Source organism: Grampus griseus (genome assembly GCF_964374135.1).
Source record: "Grampus griseus genome assembly, chromosome: 20".
NCBI classification, from domain to species: domain Eukaryota; kingdom Metazoa; phylum Chordata; class Mammalia; order Artiodactyla; family Delphinidae; genus Grampus; species Grampus griseus.
This window is the reverse complement of record NC_139014.1, coordinates 12,930,836-12,950,380: the sequence shown is the minus strand read 5'-3', so window position 1 is coordinate 12,950,380 and position 19,545 is coordinate 12,930,836. Positions and strand designations below refer to the sequence as shown.

The 19,545-nt window shown below is 50.8% G+C and overlaps 1 protein-coding gene across 3 annotated transcripts in view; it reads left to right on the top strand.

Moving 5' to 3' along the window:
- The window catches only part of B3GNTL1 (UDP-GlcNAc:betaGal beta-1,3-N-acetylglucosaminyltransferase like 1), a 115,957-nt gene that overhangs the window by 47,098 nt on the left and 49,314 nt on the right, over nt 1-19,545 (top strand). For all 3 annotated transcript variants that reach the window (XM_082679822.1, XM_082679824.1, XM_082679823.1), the window contains one exon: nt 7,664-7,759. In XM_082679822.1, coding sequence (XP_082535948.1) covers nt 7,664-7,759 — 96 coding nt within the window. The remainder of the gene's footprint in view (nt 1-7,663; nt 7,760-19,545) is intronic.

Here is a 19,545-nt window from a genome sequence, read left to right as displayed (position 1 = left end):
TGGGGCTGCAGGTCTCCACATCGTCGACTGCCACCAGCTTCCTCCAGGACTCTGCAGCCTCAGGGCCAGATGGCAGGCCCGTGGTTCTTCGGACCCCGCTCTTAACTATGTTCAAGGGTGAACAGGACCCCAAGTGGCCCAAGGAGACCGGCCAAGTCCTGTGCCTCTCTCTTCATGGTCCCTCACCTCAGAGGTAGTGTTGCGGTGCCCAGACCTCTGGACCCAAAAGTCGTGCTCATCAGGTGCCACAGGATGTCCTCAACACGGTGGCGAAAATGTCCAGCCTGCAGACCACTGAGCAATGTGAAGACAGCAGAAAGGGTCCCAGTGCTGACTCGCCGATGCAGCATGTGCGCGGGACGTCTGCTTCTGCAGGGGTGTGTGGGGACCAGCACCCCCTTCCTTCAAGCCTCCAAGGTAGCCCAGTGTCTGCTTTTCCCCCAGGATGTGATATTGTGTTCGATTTACACTCGAGGCTGGGATGGCCTCCACCTGCCCCTTCTCTTACACTAGCCCCTAATCACACCCCAGGGAACCTGTGTGAGGTTCAGCTGGGTGCTAAGCCTGTGCTTTCTGGTTACACGTTCAGGAACCTGGAAGTGGTCACTGGTGGGACCTGTGTGCCCATGAGCCCAGTTTATTACCTGACTTGTGGACCCTTACTCCAGTGGGCGTGATGGGTCTGGTGTCACCTGGGCCCTGTGTCCAGCCGCCTCACATGATCAGTGTCCCCTCCCGGCCTTAGATCCTGCATCTTCGGTGCATCTCCCCTGCCGTCACAGGTCCATCCTCGTGGGTGGGGCCTCTCCTTCAGCTGGTGGGTCTGAGTCTGAGAACTGGCCCAGATCTGGAAATGGTCAGGGGTGATTTTCACAGTTTCCAAGCACTTAGAATATATTCTACATTGAAAAAAGAATTTTGTCTGAAGAATTTTGTAACAAGTGTATATATTATAGAGAGTGAGATACTTTCAGATACATTGTCCACCTCCGCCCCCTTTTTTGTGTGTGATTGGTTCACACGTGAAGTTACTTTTGGTGGTTCTCCATGTGTAAGTTCAAAGACCTCGAAATCTAGGGATATATAAGGAATTTGGAAAAAATGTAGACAGTGTCAGTTAATCTTAATTAAAACACATTGGCTTGTGCCTTTATAAAGTTCTAGGTTACAGCTTTTCTTGCTAACCTTGTATTAAGTGCACTTGATACTCTGCTCCCAGCGCTGGAGCACCTGTGCCCCCTCCGGCATCACAGGTTTGCAGCGAGACCAGGGGTTCGGAACAGTCCTGTTGCACCAGAACAAAATCAGCTTTAGAAGGGTTGTTGCTGTAGTGCCGGGTTTTTTAAAAGTCATGACCTACAAAAATCTTGATTTGCAGTTGCTGGTTTTGTTGATTATATCACATTGTTTGGAAAGAATGAAATGAATGCTAAGTATATGTTTGTCCTTGGTCATTACTTCTTTAAGGCCATTTACAAGAAAGCCATTTAATTATGAGGGTGGCAACTTCCATAAATTGTGCCGCTGCATATTCTCTGCAGAACTTCTGAGATGTTACGTGTCGGGCGTCACCAGTGTAGAATTTCTCCACCCACTTATTGAGCATTTTGGAGCAAGGATCCGCTCTGGGACAGGAGTTGGGTGGGGTCAGGGAAGCCTCTGTGTTTGGTCTGGGCCCCTCCCTGGGGGTTCACCTGTGCACGGGCAGAGGTGAGAAGCTCTGCATTCTCAGGAGTATGGAGGTGTTGAGGATGCGGGGAGCGCCTTGCGGAGGTACAGGGCACCCCAGAGCTTTTCCAGCACACGTGGGTGGGTCCTTCCCCGTGGCCTCAGGACAGGCCGATGGCAGGACTTCCTTATGTCCCCGATGTGAGTCTCCAGAGGGCTCGGGAGGGGTCCTCAGTGACCTGGCCTGGCTCGGAGTCGGCGACAGGCTCGTGCCCACCATGCCTGGTGGGAATGCAAAGCGGGAAGCAGGAGCTGTGGACCCGTTTCTGCCTTCAGGTGGCGCCAGGGCCATCACCTCATCTCCGCTCAGCGCAGCCTCTTCCTGCCCTGAGTGTAGCTGCTGCGGCCTCTGTCCACTGAGCGGCACTGAATTGGTCAGGCTGAGCGTGTGCCCTGGTAGTGGCACAGGCGCTGCAGAGAGGGCACGGCTGTTTGAGGGGCCGATGAGGGGCTCACGCTGGCACGAGGTTTGGAGGCGGGTGGGTCTGCTGTCAGCATCTAAAGCCCGGTGGACGCTGCGCCACTTCCAGCTCCGTCCTCACCGCATCTTGGAGCGAGCACCGTCTGTGTGCCCAGCGGAGGCTGGGAGAAGTGGGGCGCAGATGGGGGCCTTGCTCAGTCACTCAGGACGGAACCTGGTGCTGGGCCCTGTGGTCCAACTCTGCCTCATAACGCAAGAGATCGGCTGGGGAGGCCCCTGGCCCACGGTGCCCAGGGGTGGGTTTGCAGGTGGTGGTTCTGCGTCCACGGTTGACCCTGATAGAGCCTGGGGGGTGGGACGTGCTGCCGGCCAGGCATGGGTCTCTGGGAATGCTTGGTATTTGGAAGGTGGGCGTGACGCAGGAGGAGGAGAGGGTGACCGGGGGCTGCGGGGAGGCTGCAAGGGCCCTGCTGAAGACCGACCCGGTCCAGAGTAACGTGCTGGAGCAGGATGCCTGGGAGATATGAGCCGATGAGGGCAGCTCATGTCCTACCGTCTGGAGGAGTCTCTCAGGTTAAAAACCACAGGGCTTCCCTGGTGGCGCAGTGGTTGAGAGTCCGCCTGCCCATGCAGGGGATGCAGGTTCGTGCCCCGGTCTGGGAGGATCCCACGTGCCGGGGAGCGGCTAGGCCCGTGAGCCATGGCCGCTGAGCCTGCGCGTCCGGAGCCTGTGCTCCGCAACGGGAGAGGCCACAACAGTGAGAGGCCTGTGTACCGCAAAAAAAAAAAAAAAAATCACAGCGACAGAACTTGTGTTCCTCCACATCTGCCCCACGTTGATGTGACCACCACACATGAAAAACACACATCTGTGCATTTAGGTTTTGTGGAGTGTGGCCTCCACACACCCCAGCCACATCTGACATGTACCGTTCCAGACGCGTAAGCACAGGTGAGCCTCTCAGGAACTAGCAGGTGTTTGAATGGCCCTATTTCCTAGTGGCAATTGTTGTCCAGGTAAGTAGAAGTTGATCGATAAGTAAAGTCATTTTTTCGAAAAGATTTTTGATGACAAGAAGCATTTGGGAGTATGAAATAAGGAAAATTGTTAATCTAACTTAAAATATTAAAACATTGCTTCCATTCCTAAATGTATCCACTTGAAGTATTTTAAGGATTGGGTCCATAAGACAAATAGGAGTTGTTAATGAAATCTAATTTCAATTTATATTTTAGTAGTCATTATGCATAAGTATAAATTAGGAACTAATTTCATAAATATAACTAATTGATAAAATTATAGCCTTACATTTCTCTTTTCCCCCCCTTTTTTTTTTTTTCATCTTCAGACCATGGTTCTGAAAGCCCTGCTTAGAGGAACCCTCTAGCAACACCATGAGGATGGTGGGTCGGGAGGGTGGGCTGCCCTCCTCTCAGAATTTGTGTTGCCGGGTCCCAGGTTCATTTTATAACTTCCCTACTTGAGTTTGCTGTGTGGGTGTGCGGTAACGGTTCTCATTTCCATTAAGGACTGAGGTTAGTGAAGTTTAAAAAATTCAGTTTCTGAATAAGCTCTTGCAGATGGGTGCCGATCCCAGCCACGTCCAAGCCAAGCTACCCCAGAACGGCACACCTCCTAACACGGCCACACTCTTGTCCCTTCCCTGCCCCGCTGGTTTTCTCTGTTGTCTTTTCTATTTTATTGACTTCTGCTTTTTATTACTTTGTTCCTTCTGCATTGCATGTAATTGGTTTTCATCTCCCGGCTTGGGTTTTGCGTCAAGCCTCTTTCCTCCTGGTTTCCTCTTTCCTACCTTTTGGTTTTGTTTTGTTTTACGATTCCATTTTATCTGTACTATTGCTTTACCAGCTATCCCTCTTTGCGTCATTATTTTTCAGTGGTTGGCCTAGGGTCCGCCTCTTACCCCTCACACGCTACTTGAAATAAGTGGCGCCGTCTCACGGGGAGCGTAAGAAGGTTACAGAGTCACATCGTGCCCCTCAGTTTATGCTGTAAACTCCACAGCGTTTGCTTTTAGTTTTACCAAAGTCAATTATCTTATAAAGAAGTTGCACATGGAAAGATGTCTTCTGCTTTTATACATCTGTTTACTGTCATTGCCACTTGCCATTCCTTGGTATAGATCAGGTTGTTTCCTTCTCCCCAGAGAGCTTCCTTCATCTTTTTTTGTAATTTAAGTCTTCTTGTGATGAATAATTTTGGCTTTCGTTTTTCTGAAAAAGTATTTCTTTTGCTTTAATTTTTGAAAATTATAGTACTTGGCTAATGAATTCTAGGTTGAAGTCATTCTTTCTTTAACGATGTCTCTCCCTTGTCTGGTTTCCATTGCTTCTGTGGAGAAGTCTGCTGTCATCCTTATATCCGGTTCTCTGTGTGTAATAGGTGTTTTTCTCTGACTCCTTTTAAGATCTTCTGTTTAATACTGGTTTTCAGCAATTTGATTATTATGTACAAGCATGAGTTGTTTTTTTTTTAAAGGTTGGCTCTGCGGGGGCTTTGTTGAAGTTCTGGGATCTGTGGTTTTATAGCCCACATCAGATTTGGAAAAGTTTTGACCGTTATTTCTTCAAGACTTTTTTCAGTCTCCCACTCCTTGGGTTCATTCAGCCTGTGTCTATTGAGCACCGACTGTGTACAAGGTACTGTGCTGGCCTGGTGTCCACACTGGTCTGGCGTGAGGGCAGGGCAGACAGCACGGGAGAGGAGCTCGGCATCCCACTGCAGGTGCCTCTTTTTATGGTTTGCCTTTGTCTGCCCTGTGGTCCAGGCCAGCATTCTTTTAAAAAATGTTAAGGCAAACAAAATATCCTCACTTTTGTTCTTTGTAGACCAGCACTCACAGTGTTTAAAGCCTCAAAGAACAGCCAGCCCCCAAAGCTCCAGCTTCATTTCGTGTTCACCTAATCCTCCTCCTCCACGTGAGACCCCACCCAGCGTGGTTCACCCTTCATCAGAGGCAGAGAATGGAAGAGGAGGTTTGGGGAGGGGTGTCAGGCACTCACCGTGGAAATAGCACAAGTCAGCTCATGTCCCAGAAAGACCACGTCTGCCGCCCCTCACGGTCTGGCTGGAAGTGTGGCTTTCGGCGCAGGCTGGACTGGGCTGCACTCTGCTGGTCTGCCGCCCCCAGCATCTGTTCATGACGCGGCAGTCATGGGGCCGGGGCCTGGGTGTCTGTATAGAAGTTAAGCCTCTTCTTCATGTTTGGGAATACTTCTGAAACAAGATTTCTACCTCACAGCTTTGCTCCACATTTTTGTTTTTTGACTCAAAATCTTTCCTGTTCAGCAATCAAATGCAAGACAGTGTCAACAAGGCCAGAAAACAGATGGAATAGACAGTTTAAAAAAAATACACTTTGGTCAGATCAGGTGTGGTACCTCGCAACTGGGCAAGGTGATCATTCAAGGGCTGTTCTAATTTACAGCTGAATTTTGTATGTGTTTTTAGGAGAAACATATGAAAAGTTCACACATAGAATTCAGCAGTATGTAAAAAGATACAGACCTATGGCCAAGTGTGTTTTATCCCAATCAGGTAGTGGATGAAAGACATGAAAGACGCTTCCCTGGAAAGTCAGGCAGATGAGAAATTAGCCCCTGGAAGGGGCTTTTGAGCCACCGGGGGTGCATATTACAACCACGACAAGGTACCACACACACACCTGTCGGAAAAGCCAGAATAAAACACATGGCAAGGACGCAGGGAGACTGGTCACACTCGCTGCCGTGGGGATGGAAGGGGTGCAGCTGCTCGGGGAAACAGCAGTTTCTTTAAAAATTAAACATGAAACTACCATACGACCCACAGTCACGCTCCTGGGTGTTTATCCCAGAGAAACGAAGACTTAACATTCACACAAAAACCCCTGTGTGAAGTGCAGCAGACTAGTAGTAATAGCTTCAAACTGGAAACAGCCCAGGTGTCCTGTAGAGGGTTGAGCTGTGGAGTATTTTTCAGCCAAAAAAGGAACAAATCTCCAGGGAATCACCAATGAAAAAAGCCAATCTTGAAAGGCAACACACAGTGTGATTGCATTTATGCAATGTTCTTGAAAAGACAGAACTACAGCACTGCAGTAGCAGGTTCGCGGCTGTGAGCTGGGTGGGGGGGAGGCGCAGCTATAAAGGCACCACGAGGGGTCCCTGTGGCCGTGGAAACGCCCAGGGTCCTTCAGCCCAGTGGAGGCCACATGTTGGCTTTTCAAGATGTTACCATTAGAGGAAACCGTGTAAAGGCTACATGGGATCTCTGTGTATTGTTTGTTAACACTACATGGGAATCTACCATTTCTCAAAAAAAAAAAAGCTTAATTTAAAAAAAACACAACAAAAAAGGACCTACTGTATAGCACAGGGAACTCTACTCAATATTCTGTAATAACCTATATGGGAAAAGAATCTAAAAAAGAATGGATACATGTATATGTATAACTGAATCACTGAAAACAAAACAAACAAAAAAAACCACACAACAAAATTCAAGCAAAGCAAGCAAAAACCTTCTCAAAACTCTTCAGTAGCATAACTGCATTAATATAAATTAGTCATCGTGTGTACGTGCTGTGTATATTAGAGCAAGATTTCAGAAACTCAAATATTGTGGGGTGACTTTTAATAGTTTCTCAGTAAGGTGACTTGGGCAGTGATGTAGGTTTGCCGACCACTCTGACCTTCCTCACTGTGTTCCTCGGCGGTCAGGGAGGTGGAGAAGGCACAGCCAGGGGATTAGAGGTTAGTGTCGTTTCCCCGAGGCCCGCCAGCCTCTGAGAGCCTTACAGGACCCTCACCAAGGGGCAGGCTCTCTGCTGCCACGGGCACCCCGGCTGCCCTCCCCCAGCCAGAAAGGAGGAGAAAGGCCCCCTCCTGCTGCTGCGAGGGGTCCCTCCCTCAGAAACCAGCCCGTTCCCTGCCTCTGAGCCCTGGGGCTGCTGGTGTCTGAGCATCAGGACCCCTGGTATCTGCGGCAGGAACCAGCCTCTCTCCAAACCTGCCTCACCGACCAAAGGGCCGGACCTTTTTACCTCTGAGCAGTCTTAGAGATGTGTAAACGCGCTGCAAGCAGATACCCCAGCAGAACGTGCAGGGGGGCTTCCCTGGGTGCTGGGGCACTGTCAGACAGCAGGACAGGCCTGCTGGGAGTCAGCGTGCAGAGCTGGGTATGCGGAGAGGGGATCGTGTCCATGGCCAGGAGGAGGCAGGGCCGGGTTCCAGGACCAAGGGCGGAAGGAGGTGGTGATGCAGGGTACGGAAGAGGACTTAGAGGGCAGCTAGCGCAGATTCTTCCTGGGATGGGGTGTGCCCGTCTGGTGGCGTCGTGGGGCGGGGGGCTGCTGTGGCAGCCTAGACAGAGGGAGGCGGCCAGGGAAGTGAGCTGTTAGGGCTGTGACTCTTGTTTATTTAGAGGCTGGAAGGAGAAAGTTATTGGGAAACAGGGCTGTTCCAGCGGCTGCAGCGGATTTATTTTAAGTCCTATCTGTTATTGTTTCACAGATCATCGGTTGCCAAGTGAGGAGGGAGCCCCCCAACTCCACCGAGCGATACACGCGGTGGATCAACCATCTGGCGCCCGACCAGCTGCTCACCCAGGTACGCCTGCCGCCTGCAGTTGGCCCCGGCATCCCCGAGAGGGGCTTTTCATGCCCTTAGCACCTGTGTCTGCCTGCCTCCTGGGCGCAAGGCACAGTCCAGGTAGGCGCTCCCTAGAGAAGGGGGACAGCGTTTCAGAGGAGCCCGGCCTGGGGCGGAGCCAGAGCCAGAGGGCAGGTGTGCGGGGCACCCCCAGGCCAGCCGCGTAGGCTGAGGCGGACGGATCCAGAGGGCAGGAGGCCAGGGCTCGGGCAGCGCTGAGCTGCTGCAGGGGTGAGGTGTCCAGGAAAGGCCTGAGTGTCTGGCGGGGCGGGGCCGTCCCCGAGCAGGGCAGCTGGAGGGGGGCCGGGTCTGGGGGAATGAGCTGAGATGCACTGTGTGGGTGGAGCTGGTCAGCAGACGTCAGGAGCCCTCGGAGCTAGAAGAGGGCGTGGGCTGAAATCAGACTAGAAGCCACCAGGAGCGGGGCCACGGCCTGGAGAAGGAGGCCAGGAAGAGGTTCTCGGTCTCAGCTGTGGGGTCCCGAAATCCACGGGACTTCGGGTGGGTCCACGACCGTGTGTTGATGCGGTGTTGAGTGAGGACAAGAACCAAAGATCCTCTCTTCATCCACCTTTGAAAACCAGCCACTGCCTCAGCGTGCCAGCAGCCGCTTAATGCTCCGTAGCAAATCACCCCCAAACAGACTTAAAACAGCCCCGGCTCTTGGGGGTGGGCCCAGGCCTGCTGCATTTGCCTCTTGGCCCAGCCCTGGTGCCCCGCCAACGGCAGATGCTCCAGACTCTTCCTCCTGCTGGACGAGCTGCTCCCAGGACTCACCCCGCCCCCCACCCACCCAAGACCGGAGAAATGTGCTCCTCAGGATGGGGACCCCAGTCAGAGGGGGAGGAGTGGGGAGCAGCCCCCCAAAGCCCACCAGGAAGTAGCTCTAGAAGGCCTGGAAATATTCTCCCCCCAGTGAGGTGCTGGGGTCTGTCCCACGTTGCGATTTCCTGTGATCCTGCCATATAATGAAGTGCTTTTTTCTAAACTCTGAATTTTGAAAACTGAAATCTTGGTATAAGGGAATGATTTATAGTGATAATCAGCTTCTGAAATTAGAGCTGCTTGTGATTATGGCATCAGGTGTTCTGTTCACTGAACTCAAAGTGACTCAGAAGAAACCCTGAGAGTTTCCTTTTGTGGGGCTGTTTCGCATGCTTCTTTGGATAATCCGAGATTATTTACCCTTTCCTCTTCAGTGTTGGGTTTGCCAGTTGCTTCTGTTATCAAAATGACTTCACCAGCTTTTAAGTTCTATGCCGTTCAGGCTGGTCCACACACAGAAAAAGCACTTTTGCATTTGGATTTACTTTTCCCATTTTGAGATGAATATTCCAGTAATGGCCTAATAGCTACAGGTGGTGCACTAATAACAGGTAATAATAATAGGGGCACTAGTAACGAGTGAGGGCAGTGAGGGCACTGGGGAGGCTCAGTCACTGCTGCTCCCCCAGCCGTAAAGGAGAAGGGCCGGTGTATGTGGCCCACGTGGCCTCCTCGGAGCTGGCAGGGTCTCTGCTGTTGGTGCGGGAGCTCACGAGTTGATGCTGACAGTCATGCGGGATGGTTGCAGCTCTGTCCCGTCTGCACCAAGCGGCCCTGGATCACCGACAGCCACTGAGCGTCGGGTTGCTGCAGAGCTGTCGGGAGGGTGTCCTTCCGCGCGGCGGGGCACACGAGCTGGTGGAGCTGTGAGTCCACAACAGCTTCAGGCCTCTGAGCAGAAGGGAGTCTTCTCTCCAGGTTGTGAAGGTACCTGAAGGAGAAGCGTTCGACCTTAGCATCCCGAGTTGGGAAGAGGGCCAAGGGCTCTGGGTACACAAGCTCTGGGTACCCCTTGCATCTCAGTTGGCATTTGGATATGAGTGTGCAAACCATCATTGGCGAATGGAGAATAAGCACTGGGTCTGTGACTCCTGTCGCCATCCCTCTCCTGGTCCTTCCCTCTGTGGAGCAGGTCCAAGCCGCGGGTCACGGCTCTGGGATGTACCACCTGTTTACAGATGCCCTCCCAGGACGTGCACTGATGGTTTCAGAACAAAGAATCACAGCCGCCTCAGTGAAGAGCTAGTAAGAGCTTTCATATCCTAACTGGGAAATTAAAATGTCCCACTGAGTGTGAATCCCCAGGCCTGCGGTCAGCCCTGGGTCCCCCTCAGATGCACAGCTCTGCACCTGCAAGGGGGCTCTGGAAACGCTCACCTCAGTCCCAAGTATTAGAGGGTCTGTGAGTAAGTGTAGAGGTGGCTGCGTGAGAGAAACTGCTGAGCTGGCTTCTGCCATGTGCTGGATTTTCTGGGAGAACGTGAGTCACACAGAAACTGTGTGACTGAACACTGAGGGTATAATTTACATGCAGCACATTCTCAGCCAGAAATACAGGTTCTGAGCCGAGGGCAGACTTAACTGTTTACTGTTAAGCATCATAGAAATAATTAAGGTAGGGTCTTCCTAAACAGTATTTTTCTTTAGCAAGTCAGGGGAAATTAAAGTATAAAGTTTCTCAAAATAAAGTGAAAGAAGATATCTCTTATTTAAGCCATTTCTCAACTGTTACGGTCACAGAAATCACCAGCACTCTGTGGGGTCTTTGTTCGTAGTCTAAATTGAGTCACATTTGTGAGGTGGAGAGCAGCGTAATTTGGTTTGATATTTGTGTGTCTACTTGAATGTCTGATTAGATACCCACCATGCACAAAGTTGAATCAGAGTACTATAAAATTAACACTCTGCTAATTCCAAATAAACGAAGAGGTGGAAAGTTGTCTGGACAAATGGCCTGGAGCCTGTGCCAGCCTGAAAATGCACCTGTTTTAGGCAGTGCCCACTTTACACCTTCAGCGAGGGGCTGTTCCCAAGGGACCTGAATCTCTTGGATGGGGATGGGGGGCAAGGGGAGGCAAGGCCAGACCCCATCCCCACCTCAGAGGCTGCCCCTGGGGGATCCCGGCAGCTCCAAGGAGGGGTTGGGGGCCCTGGAAGCCTGCATGGGTAGCTGGGTCCTTACCGAGGCCAATGAGCCCAGCCCTGGCTCCCTGGAGTATGTGCTCGGGTTCACAGCGGAAGGAAGACAGCAGGAGTGGGTGAGGCGCCCCCTTCAGCCCAGCCCCACCTGGTCCTTGTCCTCCACGCCTGCTCCCAGCTGCCCTTGCACCTCTCTCCAGGATCCGTGCTTCCCTGGTGTCTTAGCCTGCTCAGGCTGCCATAACAAATGCAATAGACAGCTATTTCTCGCAGTCTGGGGGCTGGAAGTTCTAGATCAAGGTGCCAGCAGGTGGTTCCTCCTGAGGCCTCTCTCTTGGGCGAGTAGACGGTCGTCTCCACCCCGAGTCGTCACAGGGCCTTTCCTCTATGGCTCACTCCCGGTGACTCGTGGATCATGGCTCCACCCATGACCTCATTTAACCTTAAAGCCTCTTTAAAGGCTTCATCTCCAAATGCAGTCGCCTGGGGGGTTAGGGCTGCAGTGGGCTTTGGGGGACACAATTCGGCCCATAGCGTTTGGACACCCTCTTTGGCTCCTCCACAGCCCCTGGTGGTCCCCCCTGGTCTGTGTCCCCTGCCCCTGGGCCCACAGGACACAGTGGTATGTGGACAGGGCTGCAGCGAAGAGAACAGCCCCCCTTCCTGTACAGCCTCTCCTTCGTGGCCCCGTGCGTTCCACAGGGAGGGTGTCACCCAGCTTTCATCTGCCCGCAGCGTCTGAACAGCTTGGCATGAACGTAAATGGGAAAAATGTACAACCCACCTGCCAGCACTAATGCACAAACTCTCACTTTATCCAGTATCCAAGGACTCTAGACTAGCAAAATTTCTAGATAATTAAAGTTTACCTCTGTAAATACAGACTCTTTACCTAAACCAGCACTCCCCAAACTTGTTTGATCATAAAATAGCTCAAAAACTTGAAAACAATGCAGATCCCTCATCTACTCCCATAGAGTTTCTGGAGATCCCTCATCTACTCCCATAGAGTGGCTCTGGAAATGTGCATTTTTAACACGTGCCTGAATATTTTTGATGAAACTCTTTGAGAATGTTATTCCTGCCTCTAATCTGGAGGCCAGGCTCCTGGTACCTGCACAGAGAAACTGCTTCCCCACCGGATCGTAGAGTCATTTTACAAAGCCTAACCAATTAAAAATTGTGTATTTTGAAATAACTCCAGACTCACATAGAAGTTGCAAAAATAGTAGAGTTCCTGTGTGCCCTTCACCCAGCCCCCCATTCGTAACATACCCACAGTATGATGTTCAAACCAGAAGATGCACACTGGTACAACCCTGCTCGGAGTTCACACATTCTTGTTGGGGAGGGGTGGGGGGTTTATGGAATTTCATCACGCGTCTGCATCAGCACAGCCCCTGCCACAATCAGGATATTGGGACTATCCTGCACCCCAAAGAAACTGCTTGCTAGTCACACTTTGTCCTGCCCCTGCCCCTGGCAACAACTTCTCTGTCCCCTTCGCTGGAGTTTTGTCATTTGAGGCAGTTATGTCAGTGGAACCACGCCTTTTTCATTCCGCATTGTGCCCTCGAGATGACAGTTTGTTCCTCCTGTTGCCGAGAGAGTCCAGTTGCAGGGACGCGCCCGTCATTGTGGGGCTGTGACAAGTAGGGCCGCTGAGACCCTGATGGACAGGCTTCACTTCCTGGGATGAGCACCGGGTTTGGGACTGTGCATCTGTGTTCAAGTTGAAGTCCACGCCAGGCTCCCGGAGTGGCCGTGCCATTTCCCCTCTCGGCACTTGGTGGTGTCAGATTTTTCATGCCAGTCGTTCCGTGGTGTCTCATCACTGCTCTGCCTTGCATTTTCCTAACGGCAGTTTCTTATGTGCTTATGCACCATCCACTAAGCGTCTGTTCTGATTTTTTGCCCATTTTCTTATTGGATTGTTTGTTTTCTTGCTATCGAGTTTGAGTTTCCTTTTGGACAGAAGTCCCTTGTTAGGTGTGTTTGCAAGTCTTTTCTCCTTATCTGTGGCTTTTCTTTCATCTACTTAACAAGAGTCTTTCACAGAACCAAAGTTTTTAATTTTGGTGAAGTCCAACTCATCTATTTTTTAAATAGATTGTGCTTTGAGTATCAATGTCTAAGGATGCTTTATGTAACTATAGGTCACAAAGATTTTCTCCTAAAGTTTTATAGTTTTATGTTTTACATTTAGAGCTATGATTCATTTTAAGTTGATTTTTGCATAAGGAGCGAGGTTTGGATCAAGGCTCTTTTTCTTTCTTTCTTCCTTTCTTTTGCTTACAAATGTCCAAGTGTTTTCACACCATTTTTGGTGAGAATACTACCTTCCTTTATTGGCCTTTGTCAAAAATCAGTCAGCCGTGCTCGTGTGGGTGTGTTTCTGGGCCATTCTGTTGCATTGATCTGTGTGTCACTCCGTGGCTACACTCTCCCGGTCACTGTAGCTGTGGAGGAAGTTTGAAATCAGTTAATGTGGTTCCTCCAACTTCATTCTTCTTTTTCAAAGTTATTTTTGCTATTCTAGTTCCTTTGCCTTTTCAAATACTGAGCAGTTCTTCAGTTCTGATCAGGCACTGACCGGGTGTCCTAAAAAACTCAGTTCTGACTCCACGTGCCTGGAGACAGCGTCAGATCCCACAGATTAAGGGCTCAGTCCTACAAGACTGCCTCACTTCAGCCCAATCACAAGTCCAGGTCGTCACCTGTGCTTCCACCTGACTGGCTATAAATCAGGGTTCCCACGACCCCCTCCTCTGTCAATTAATTTGCTTGAGCCATTCACAGAACTCAGAGGAACATTCACGTATGTTTACAGTTTACTGTCGTGGATATGATGAAGAATACAGGTGAACAGGTGCATAGAGTGGGGTCCAGAAGCATCCTGAGAACAAGAGCTTCTGTCCCCAAAGAACATGAAGATCCACCCACATTTCATGGATGCTGGCCTCTGGGTGGGGACCTTGCCTGTGTAACCCCCGTCACCCCTACCTGACCACCATGACTTTCTGGGACGGTGGTCCTCCTTCATTCTGTTGTCCAACCTGAGGCAGGTTCTGCTCGGGTCTAGCTCTAACCTGGATTCACACTGAGAAGGGGCCCCTGAGAAACTGGTGCCCAGCTCTTGCTGATTTGACACAGCACAGTCCAGCATAGTGAGATTTCTTTTTACGTGGAGGAGAGTAAATTAGCTAAGAATAATTCGGAAAAATTTGCTAGAACCAAAGATGTGGGCTGCCAGATGAAAAGGGCCCTTGGGTATCTTGCCCAGGGTACGAGAGAAGACCCTGCCCAGGATTTAAAGCCCTTGGGCAGTTCAGAGAGGAGAACAGCAGGAACAAATGTGGTCTTGGATTTCTCAGCAATTGCAGTGGAACCCGTAAGACACTGGGACACAAGTTTCAAAATTCTCACAGAAATGGTTTTGAATGTTGAATTCTATGCCTAACAAAATTGTCAATCGTGTGAAAATATAACAAGGACTTTTTCATATAGGGATTCAAAATATTTGTCTCTTACAAAAGCTTTCTCAGAAATTTACTGGAAGACATTCCATCAAATTAAGAAGCAAATTGAAGAGGAGGAAGATATGAGATCTAGGAAGCAGGTCTCCAACCTGGGAGGAAGGCCAGAAGCAGCCCAGGAAGGAGTGGGGAGATAGAATAAGTGCTTTACACACAAGGAGCACAGGCCTCCTCTTTCTTCAATTATAGAAACACTCAATTAGGGAGCAAGGAAAACAACGGAGAGGCCTTTGTGTACAATGGGATGTGACAGGGGCGACCGCACTCAACCAGCTCCTAGCGCTTGAATGAAGCCGCAACAGCAAAGGAGCAGAAAGGCACCAAGAAGAGCAGAGAAATTGAAGCTCACATCAGTTGAGACAGAGGAAGTTCTGGGCAGATAACCTCTCAAAATGAGAAGACAGAGAAGTGCAGCAGCGGGAAATATCAGACGCTCATGTTTTTATTCTAATCCAGTACCTGCGACATCCCGACAGCCCTGACTTCCCGACTGCGTGCTTCGTCCCCTTGTCCCCGTCTCCCGAGGCCACTGGGCTCGCCTTGGGTACTGAGAGGGTCATGTCCGGCCCGGCTGAAGGACACTCGTGTGTGTGTTTGATGTTCTAGTTGTCCACGGAGGGGACCAAGCCACACTTTACTCTGGTCACCCCTCCCCTAACAAGAGCAGCCCCTGACCATCTCCTCTGTACTTGCCATTCCACATACATATTCTTTAAAAAATAGAAAAAGGATAACTTTTTTAAAAGTTGAAACATTTCAGGCCTCCAAAAATGCAGAGAATACGCCTCCCCCTTGGCTGCAGTGCGTGCCCTTGGGTGACCCCTCGCGGCTCGGTCTCGTGTGCAGCCCGGCCCCTCGTCCCTTCCTGGACGGTGTACCCAAGATCCCCACTTCAGGTTCTGCTGCTCGAGCCCGTGAAGGTCCCCACTGTGCGTGCTGGGTCCGGAGGCTGCGCCATGTTCCTCACTCACGTGAGACCCCAGGGCCCTCAGGGCAGCTGCAGCCTCTCCACTGCTGACCGTTCGCTGTCGGCAGCACGTTCCTCAGCTTATACCCTGAGGCAGTCACCCCCGCAGCCAGCAGCTCCGCTCTGGGACATCAGTCTCTGTCAGCCGCACCACCTCCCTGCTTCCTGACCCGCCGCGGCCTCCCCAAAGCGGGCTGACAGAAGTGCCGACCTTGGCGATCTGCGTGGGGAGCCGCACGATCCTTCTCTGTTGACGAGGACCCAGGAGAAGCAGGAGAGTTTGATGGGATGCTCTTGAGTGGCTGAGAGCCAGGGCAGGGACGCAGGTGTCCCCCACCCACCCCTGGGGGGGGGCAACAGGGCAGAGGCTCACCCTGTGGGGTCGGAGCCACAGGGGGTCAGGGGCCAGCTGGCCCAGGAGGCTCTCATGAGGTCCAGGGCTCAGGCCACACTGCAGGCCAACAGCGGCCCTGGTGAAAAAGCGCTGGTGTCCTGCTCCCCGGGTCCCTGCTGCAGTGGGCGCCCCCCTCCCAGCCCCCCTCAGGTTGCTGCCCCAGAGGCCCTGGCCTCTGTCTCCCCTCCAGCCAGCGCTCAGTTTCATTGTTGGTAAAATGCAAGGGTTCAGGAGCTACAACCAGACTCCAGGGCCAACCATCTGTGTGACACACGCATTTGAAGATATTTAGCAAAACTAAGTGAAAGTAACTTCGGCCGATTGAGAAGGCAGAGCATGAGGTGGAATCACAGGTTCTTTCCTGCCCGTGGGACCGGGCCTCCCACGTGCCCCTGACCCCACTCTTGTGTCTACTCAGCCGTAGCTGCTTTGAAAGACCTTTCCTGTCATCCAAGTGGAGTCTCTACAGCCAGGCGGTTAGAACCCACCTGGGTCTACCAGACAATTACATTTCGCATATTCATTCAGCTCCGTGTGTCTTTCCCTTAAAAATTTGTCCTTCACAGCTCAATGGTTTTTACCTAATTCTAATCAGTTAATATGCATAAAATTTTAAAAGTACTTTTTTTTTTTTTTTTTTTTTGCGGTACGCAGGCCTCTCACTGTTGCGGCCTCTCCCGTTGCGGAGCACAGACTCCGGACACGCAGGCCCAGTGGCCATGGCTCACGGGTCCAGCCGCTCCGCGGCATGTGGGATCCTCCCAGACCGGGGCACAAACCCGTGTCCCCTGCATCGGCAGGCGGACTCTCAACCACTGCGCCACCAGGGAAGCCCCAAAAGTACATATTTTTAAGTGGATTAACCTGTACTGTTTTTCTTCACTTTCTCATTTAAAAGGAGTATCTGCGTTATAGAGCCATGGTACACTAGCAACTTTTAGTTGAAAAAGTGGTTACTTACCAACTTCCTCCAAAAAGTACTATTGAGTAAATAAACTTTGTATTGATGTCTGTGTCTTTATTAAATCCAGAAGCCATAGGTTTTGGATTTCATTTCAAAGTTTCTTTTTGTTGCTGTGTGGGTGTTAAAATGTCAGAATCCTGGAAATTTTGTTATCTGTCTAAAGATAGTCTTGCAACAAATTAGAATTTAGAAATGAGGATAATAAACCACAGGAATCTGGAAATGAGTCATATAAACTTTGCTCTTTTTCTCTAAGAAGAATTCATATCACTTCCTGGTAAGATATAGCTAATGAGGTCTATAAATTTCATTAAATGCTTCATTTTCTTTCTTTAACTCAAGGGCTTCTCCTTTCTAAATAAAAAACGGAGCCCATTTTAAGTCGCTTATCCTTACTTTTGTGTTTTTAAAGCACCAGAAGCATTGAAAAGTATCCATCCGAATCCATATGTTTTCACGCGCCTTTCTTGAGAACCAAGGTGGACTCTGTTCAGGACAGAGTATGGCCAGTAGCTTATGGAATGTTTCAGTTTGTGCTGTTTACTCCCCAAGGCACACTGGAAGATTTTTAACTTGTATGAGCTACATAGAATTTATTTTTGCAAAGTGCACTTTCTGTTGGTGGCAAAATAAGGGGAGAGCCCAAAAGCAAACTCCCAGGTCCCAGAGCGGCAGCATGGCCCCTGAGCCTTGCCTGGGAGCCCCTTCTTTTCAACAAAGTTTCAAGAAACTAGATTATCTGATTATTCACTTGGTGACATATCAGAACCAGAAGAGGGAGTGACACCTCAACAGTGAGAGGAGACAAAAATCGATGAAAAGGAATCATCAGCAACTGCAAGCTTGGTGATCCTGCAGAGGTCTCCTCAGCCCACCTGCACTCTCACCTGTGTGCACTCCTCCCTTCACCTGTGTGTGTTCCTTATCTGTCCTAATGAACTAACGGGCCATTCTGTTTCTCTTCAGCTGAAACCTACCCCCCCCAACCCGAACCCATGACCTGTGTTCACAGTATGACACCAGTGGTGGCCTCGTGACCTGAAGCATTGTGTCACCTTGCCCACCAACCAGGGTCCTTCTGCCCCTTCAGAACTTGCCTTTTCTTACCCAAACATGAGCCAGAGGAGCTCACCTCGGTCCTCTGGGAACCAGGGCCACAGCCGCTGCCTCACCACAGACAGGTGGCCTTCGTGCATCTCGGGGGGCTGTTTGGCTCCACTGTGAAGAGGTTTGATCCTCTGTCTGGTTGGCTGTAAATCTGCAGTGTCTGGGAACAGATGTCTAACTCATAATTGGATATCAGAGTAGAGATGCTGTTCGGCCCTGATGTCCAGCTGCTGCCCTCACTTCAGGTGCCACAGGAGTTCGGGGACATCAGGTGTCTGCATTCTGCGTGAACGTCATCCCAGACGGTCCGAGAAAAATCACTGGGATGTGTCCTGATGTTGCAGGTAGGACCTGTCATCCCAAATAGGTCCTGTGCTGCAGAGGGTACTGGCCTGGTCTGTTCACATAACCGCTTCTGACCATTTTAGAAAAGCTTTTCTTTTACATACTCACCCCTCCTCAAGTAAAAAGAGCTCTTTCCTGAAGACATGCTTTATGGTCCAGAGGGAGGGATGCAATTCCCGTAGAAATACAAAGTACTAGTGAGGTGAAGACAGTATTTGTAAAACATATCACTGAAAACCAACTAAATGACTTCCCATATGCTGGAAACAAAGGCCACTTGCTGGGACTCCCGGACAGAGGGTGGTGGGAGGGCCGGGCCCCTCCTTGTGGGTGAGGAGGGCAGAGAGGGTCCAGCCAGCTGGGCTGGGCTGGTCCCAGGACCAGACGGGGTTGGGGGAGCTGGGACATCAGAGGGGCGGAGCCAGCTGCGGCCCTTCCTTGGAGGGACAGAGGGATGGGGTGGGAGGTGGGACCTGCACCCTGTGCCTTCAACCTGCCACAGGCAGCTCAGGACGCAGCTCCGCATCCTGCCAGTTGCGCAGCCTCGCTGGGTGTTTCTGGGGGAAAGGAACTCCCAGAACAGTTTGCTGGCAAGGTGCGTTTGTGTTCCCAGGTGCTGTGTGGTAAGCTGCAAGGTTTGACGCTGCTGTCCGTGGGCCAGTTCTTCCCACCCCTGTGGCCGCGGGCAGCTTCCCTCCTTGCGGCCTGAGCGCCCTCTGCTGGGGCCTGCACACCCTCACTGTGCTGTCATCTGAGTAAGACTAAATGACCTGTAACTTACCTAAACATATGATAATATAGAAAAAAGCAATGAAAGCATTTTACACCTCTTGGATCTATTTATTTAGGTTCCAGGAATTCTGAGTTCTGGGGGACTGTTTCCGCAACTCTCTGTACTGCATTTAATCACAGACCCTACAGTTGGAAGAGAGGTGAAGGGGAGATACTAGCCTATTCCAGGTTTAAGTAATCAAAGAAGCAATTCTTGTTTAAAGTCAATGCTCCACTGCTTACCACTTAAACCAGGGGTTGGCAGACTGGCTGGAGGGCCAAATCTCTTCTGCTGCCTGTTTTTGTAAATAAAGTTTTATTGACACACAGCCATGCCCATTTGTTAACGTCATGTTGTCTGGGACTCCTTTTGCATTGCAGTAGCAGAGCTGAGTACCTGTGACACAGACCCTAAAATGTTAGCATCTGGACCTTTACAGAAAAAGTTTGCCGACTCCAAGTGAGGCAGTGGTGCGGCTAATTCGCCAGCACCAGACTGTAATGTCCTTAGTAGGTGTGTTCTCTGGGCCAGGAAGTGGTCTGCGGTCACTATGGGATCATTCTCTCTTTCCCAGAAAGCTGTCAGGGAGATTGAGGGCTGGCGGCGAAGGGCATTGCTGGGCCTATAGGCGTTTGCTCTTCCCATTTGCTTATTTTCACCACCTTGGCATTTATCTCTTACATTCATCTTGAACG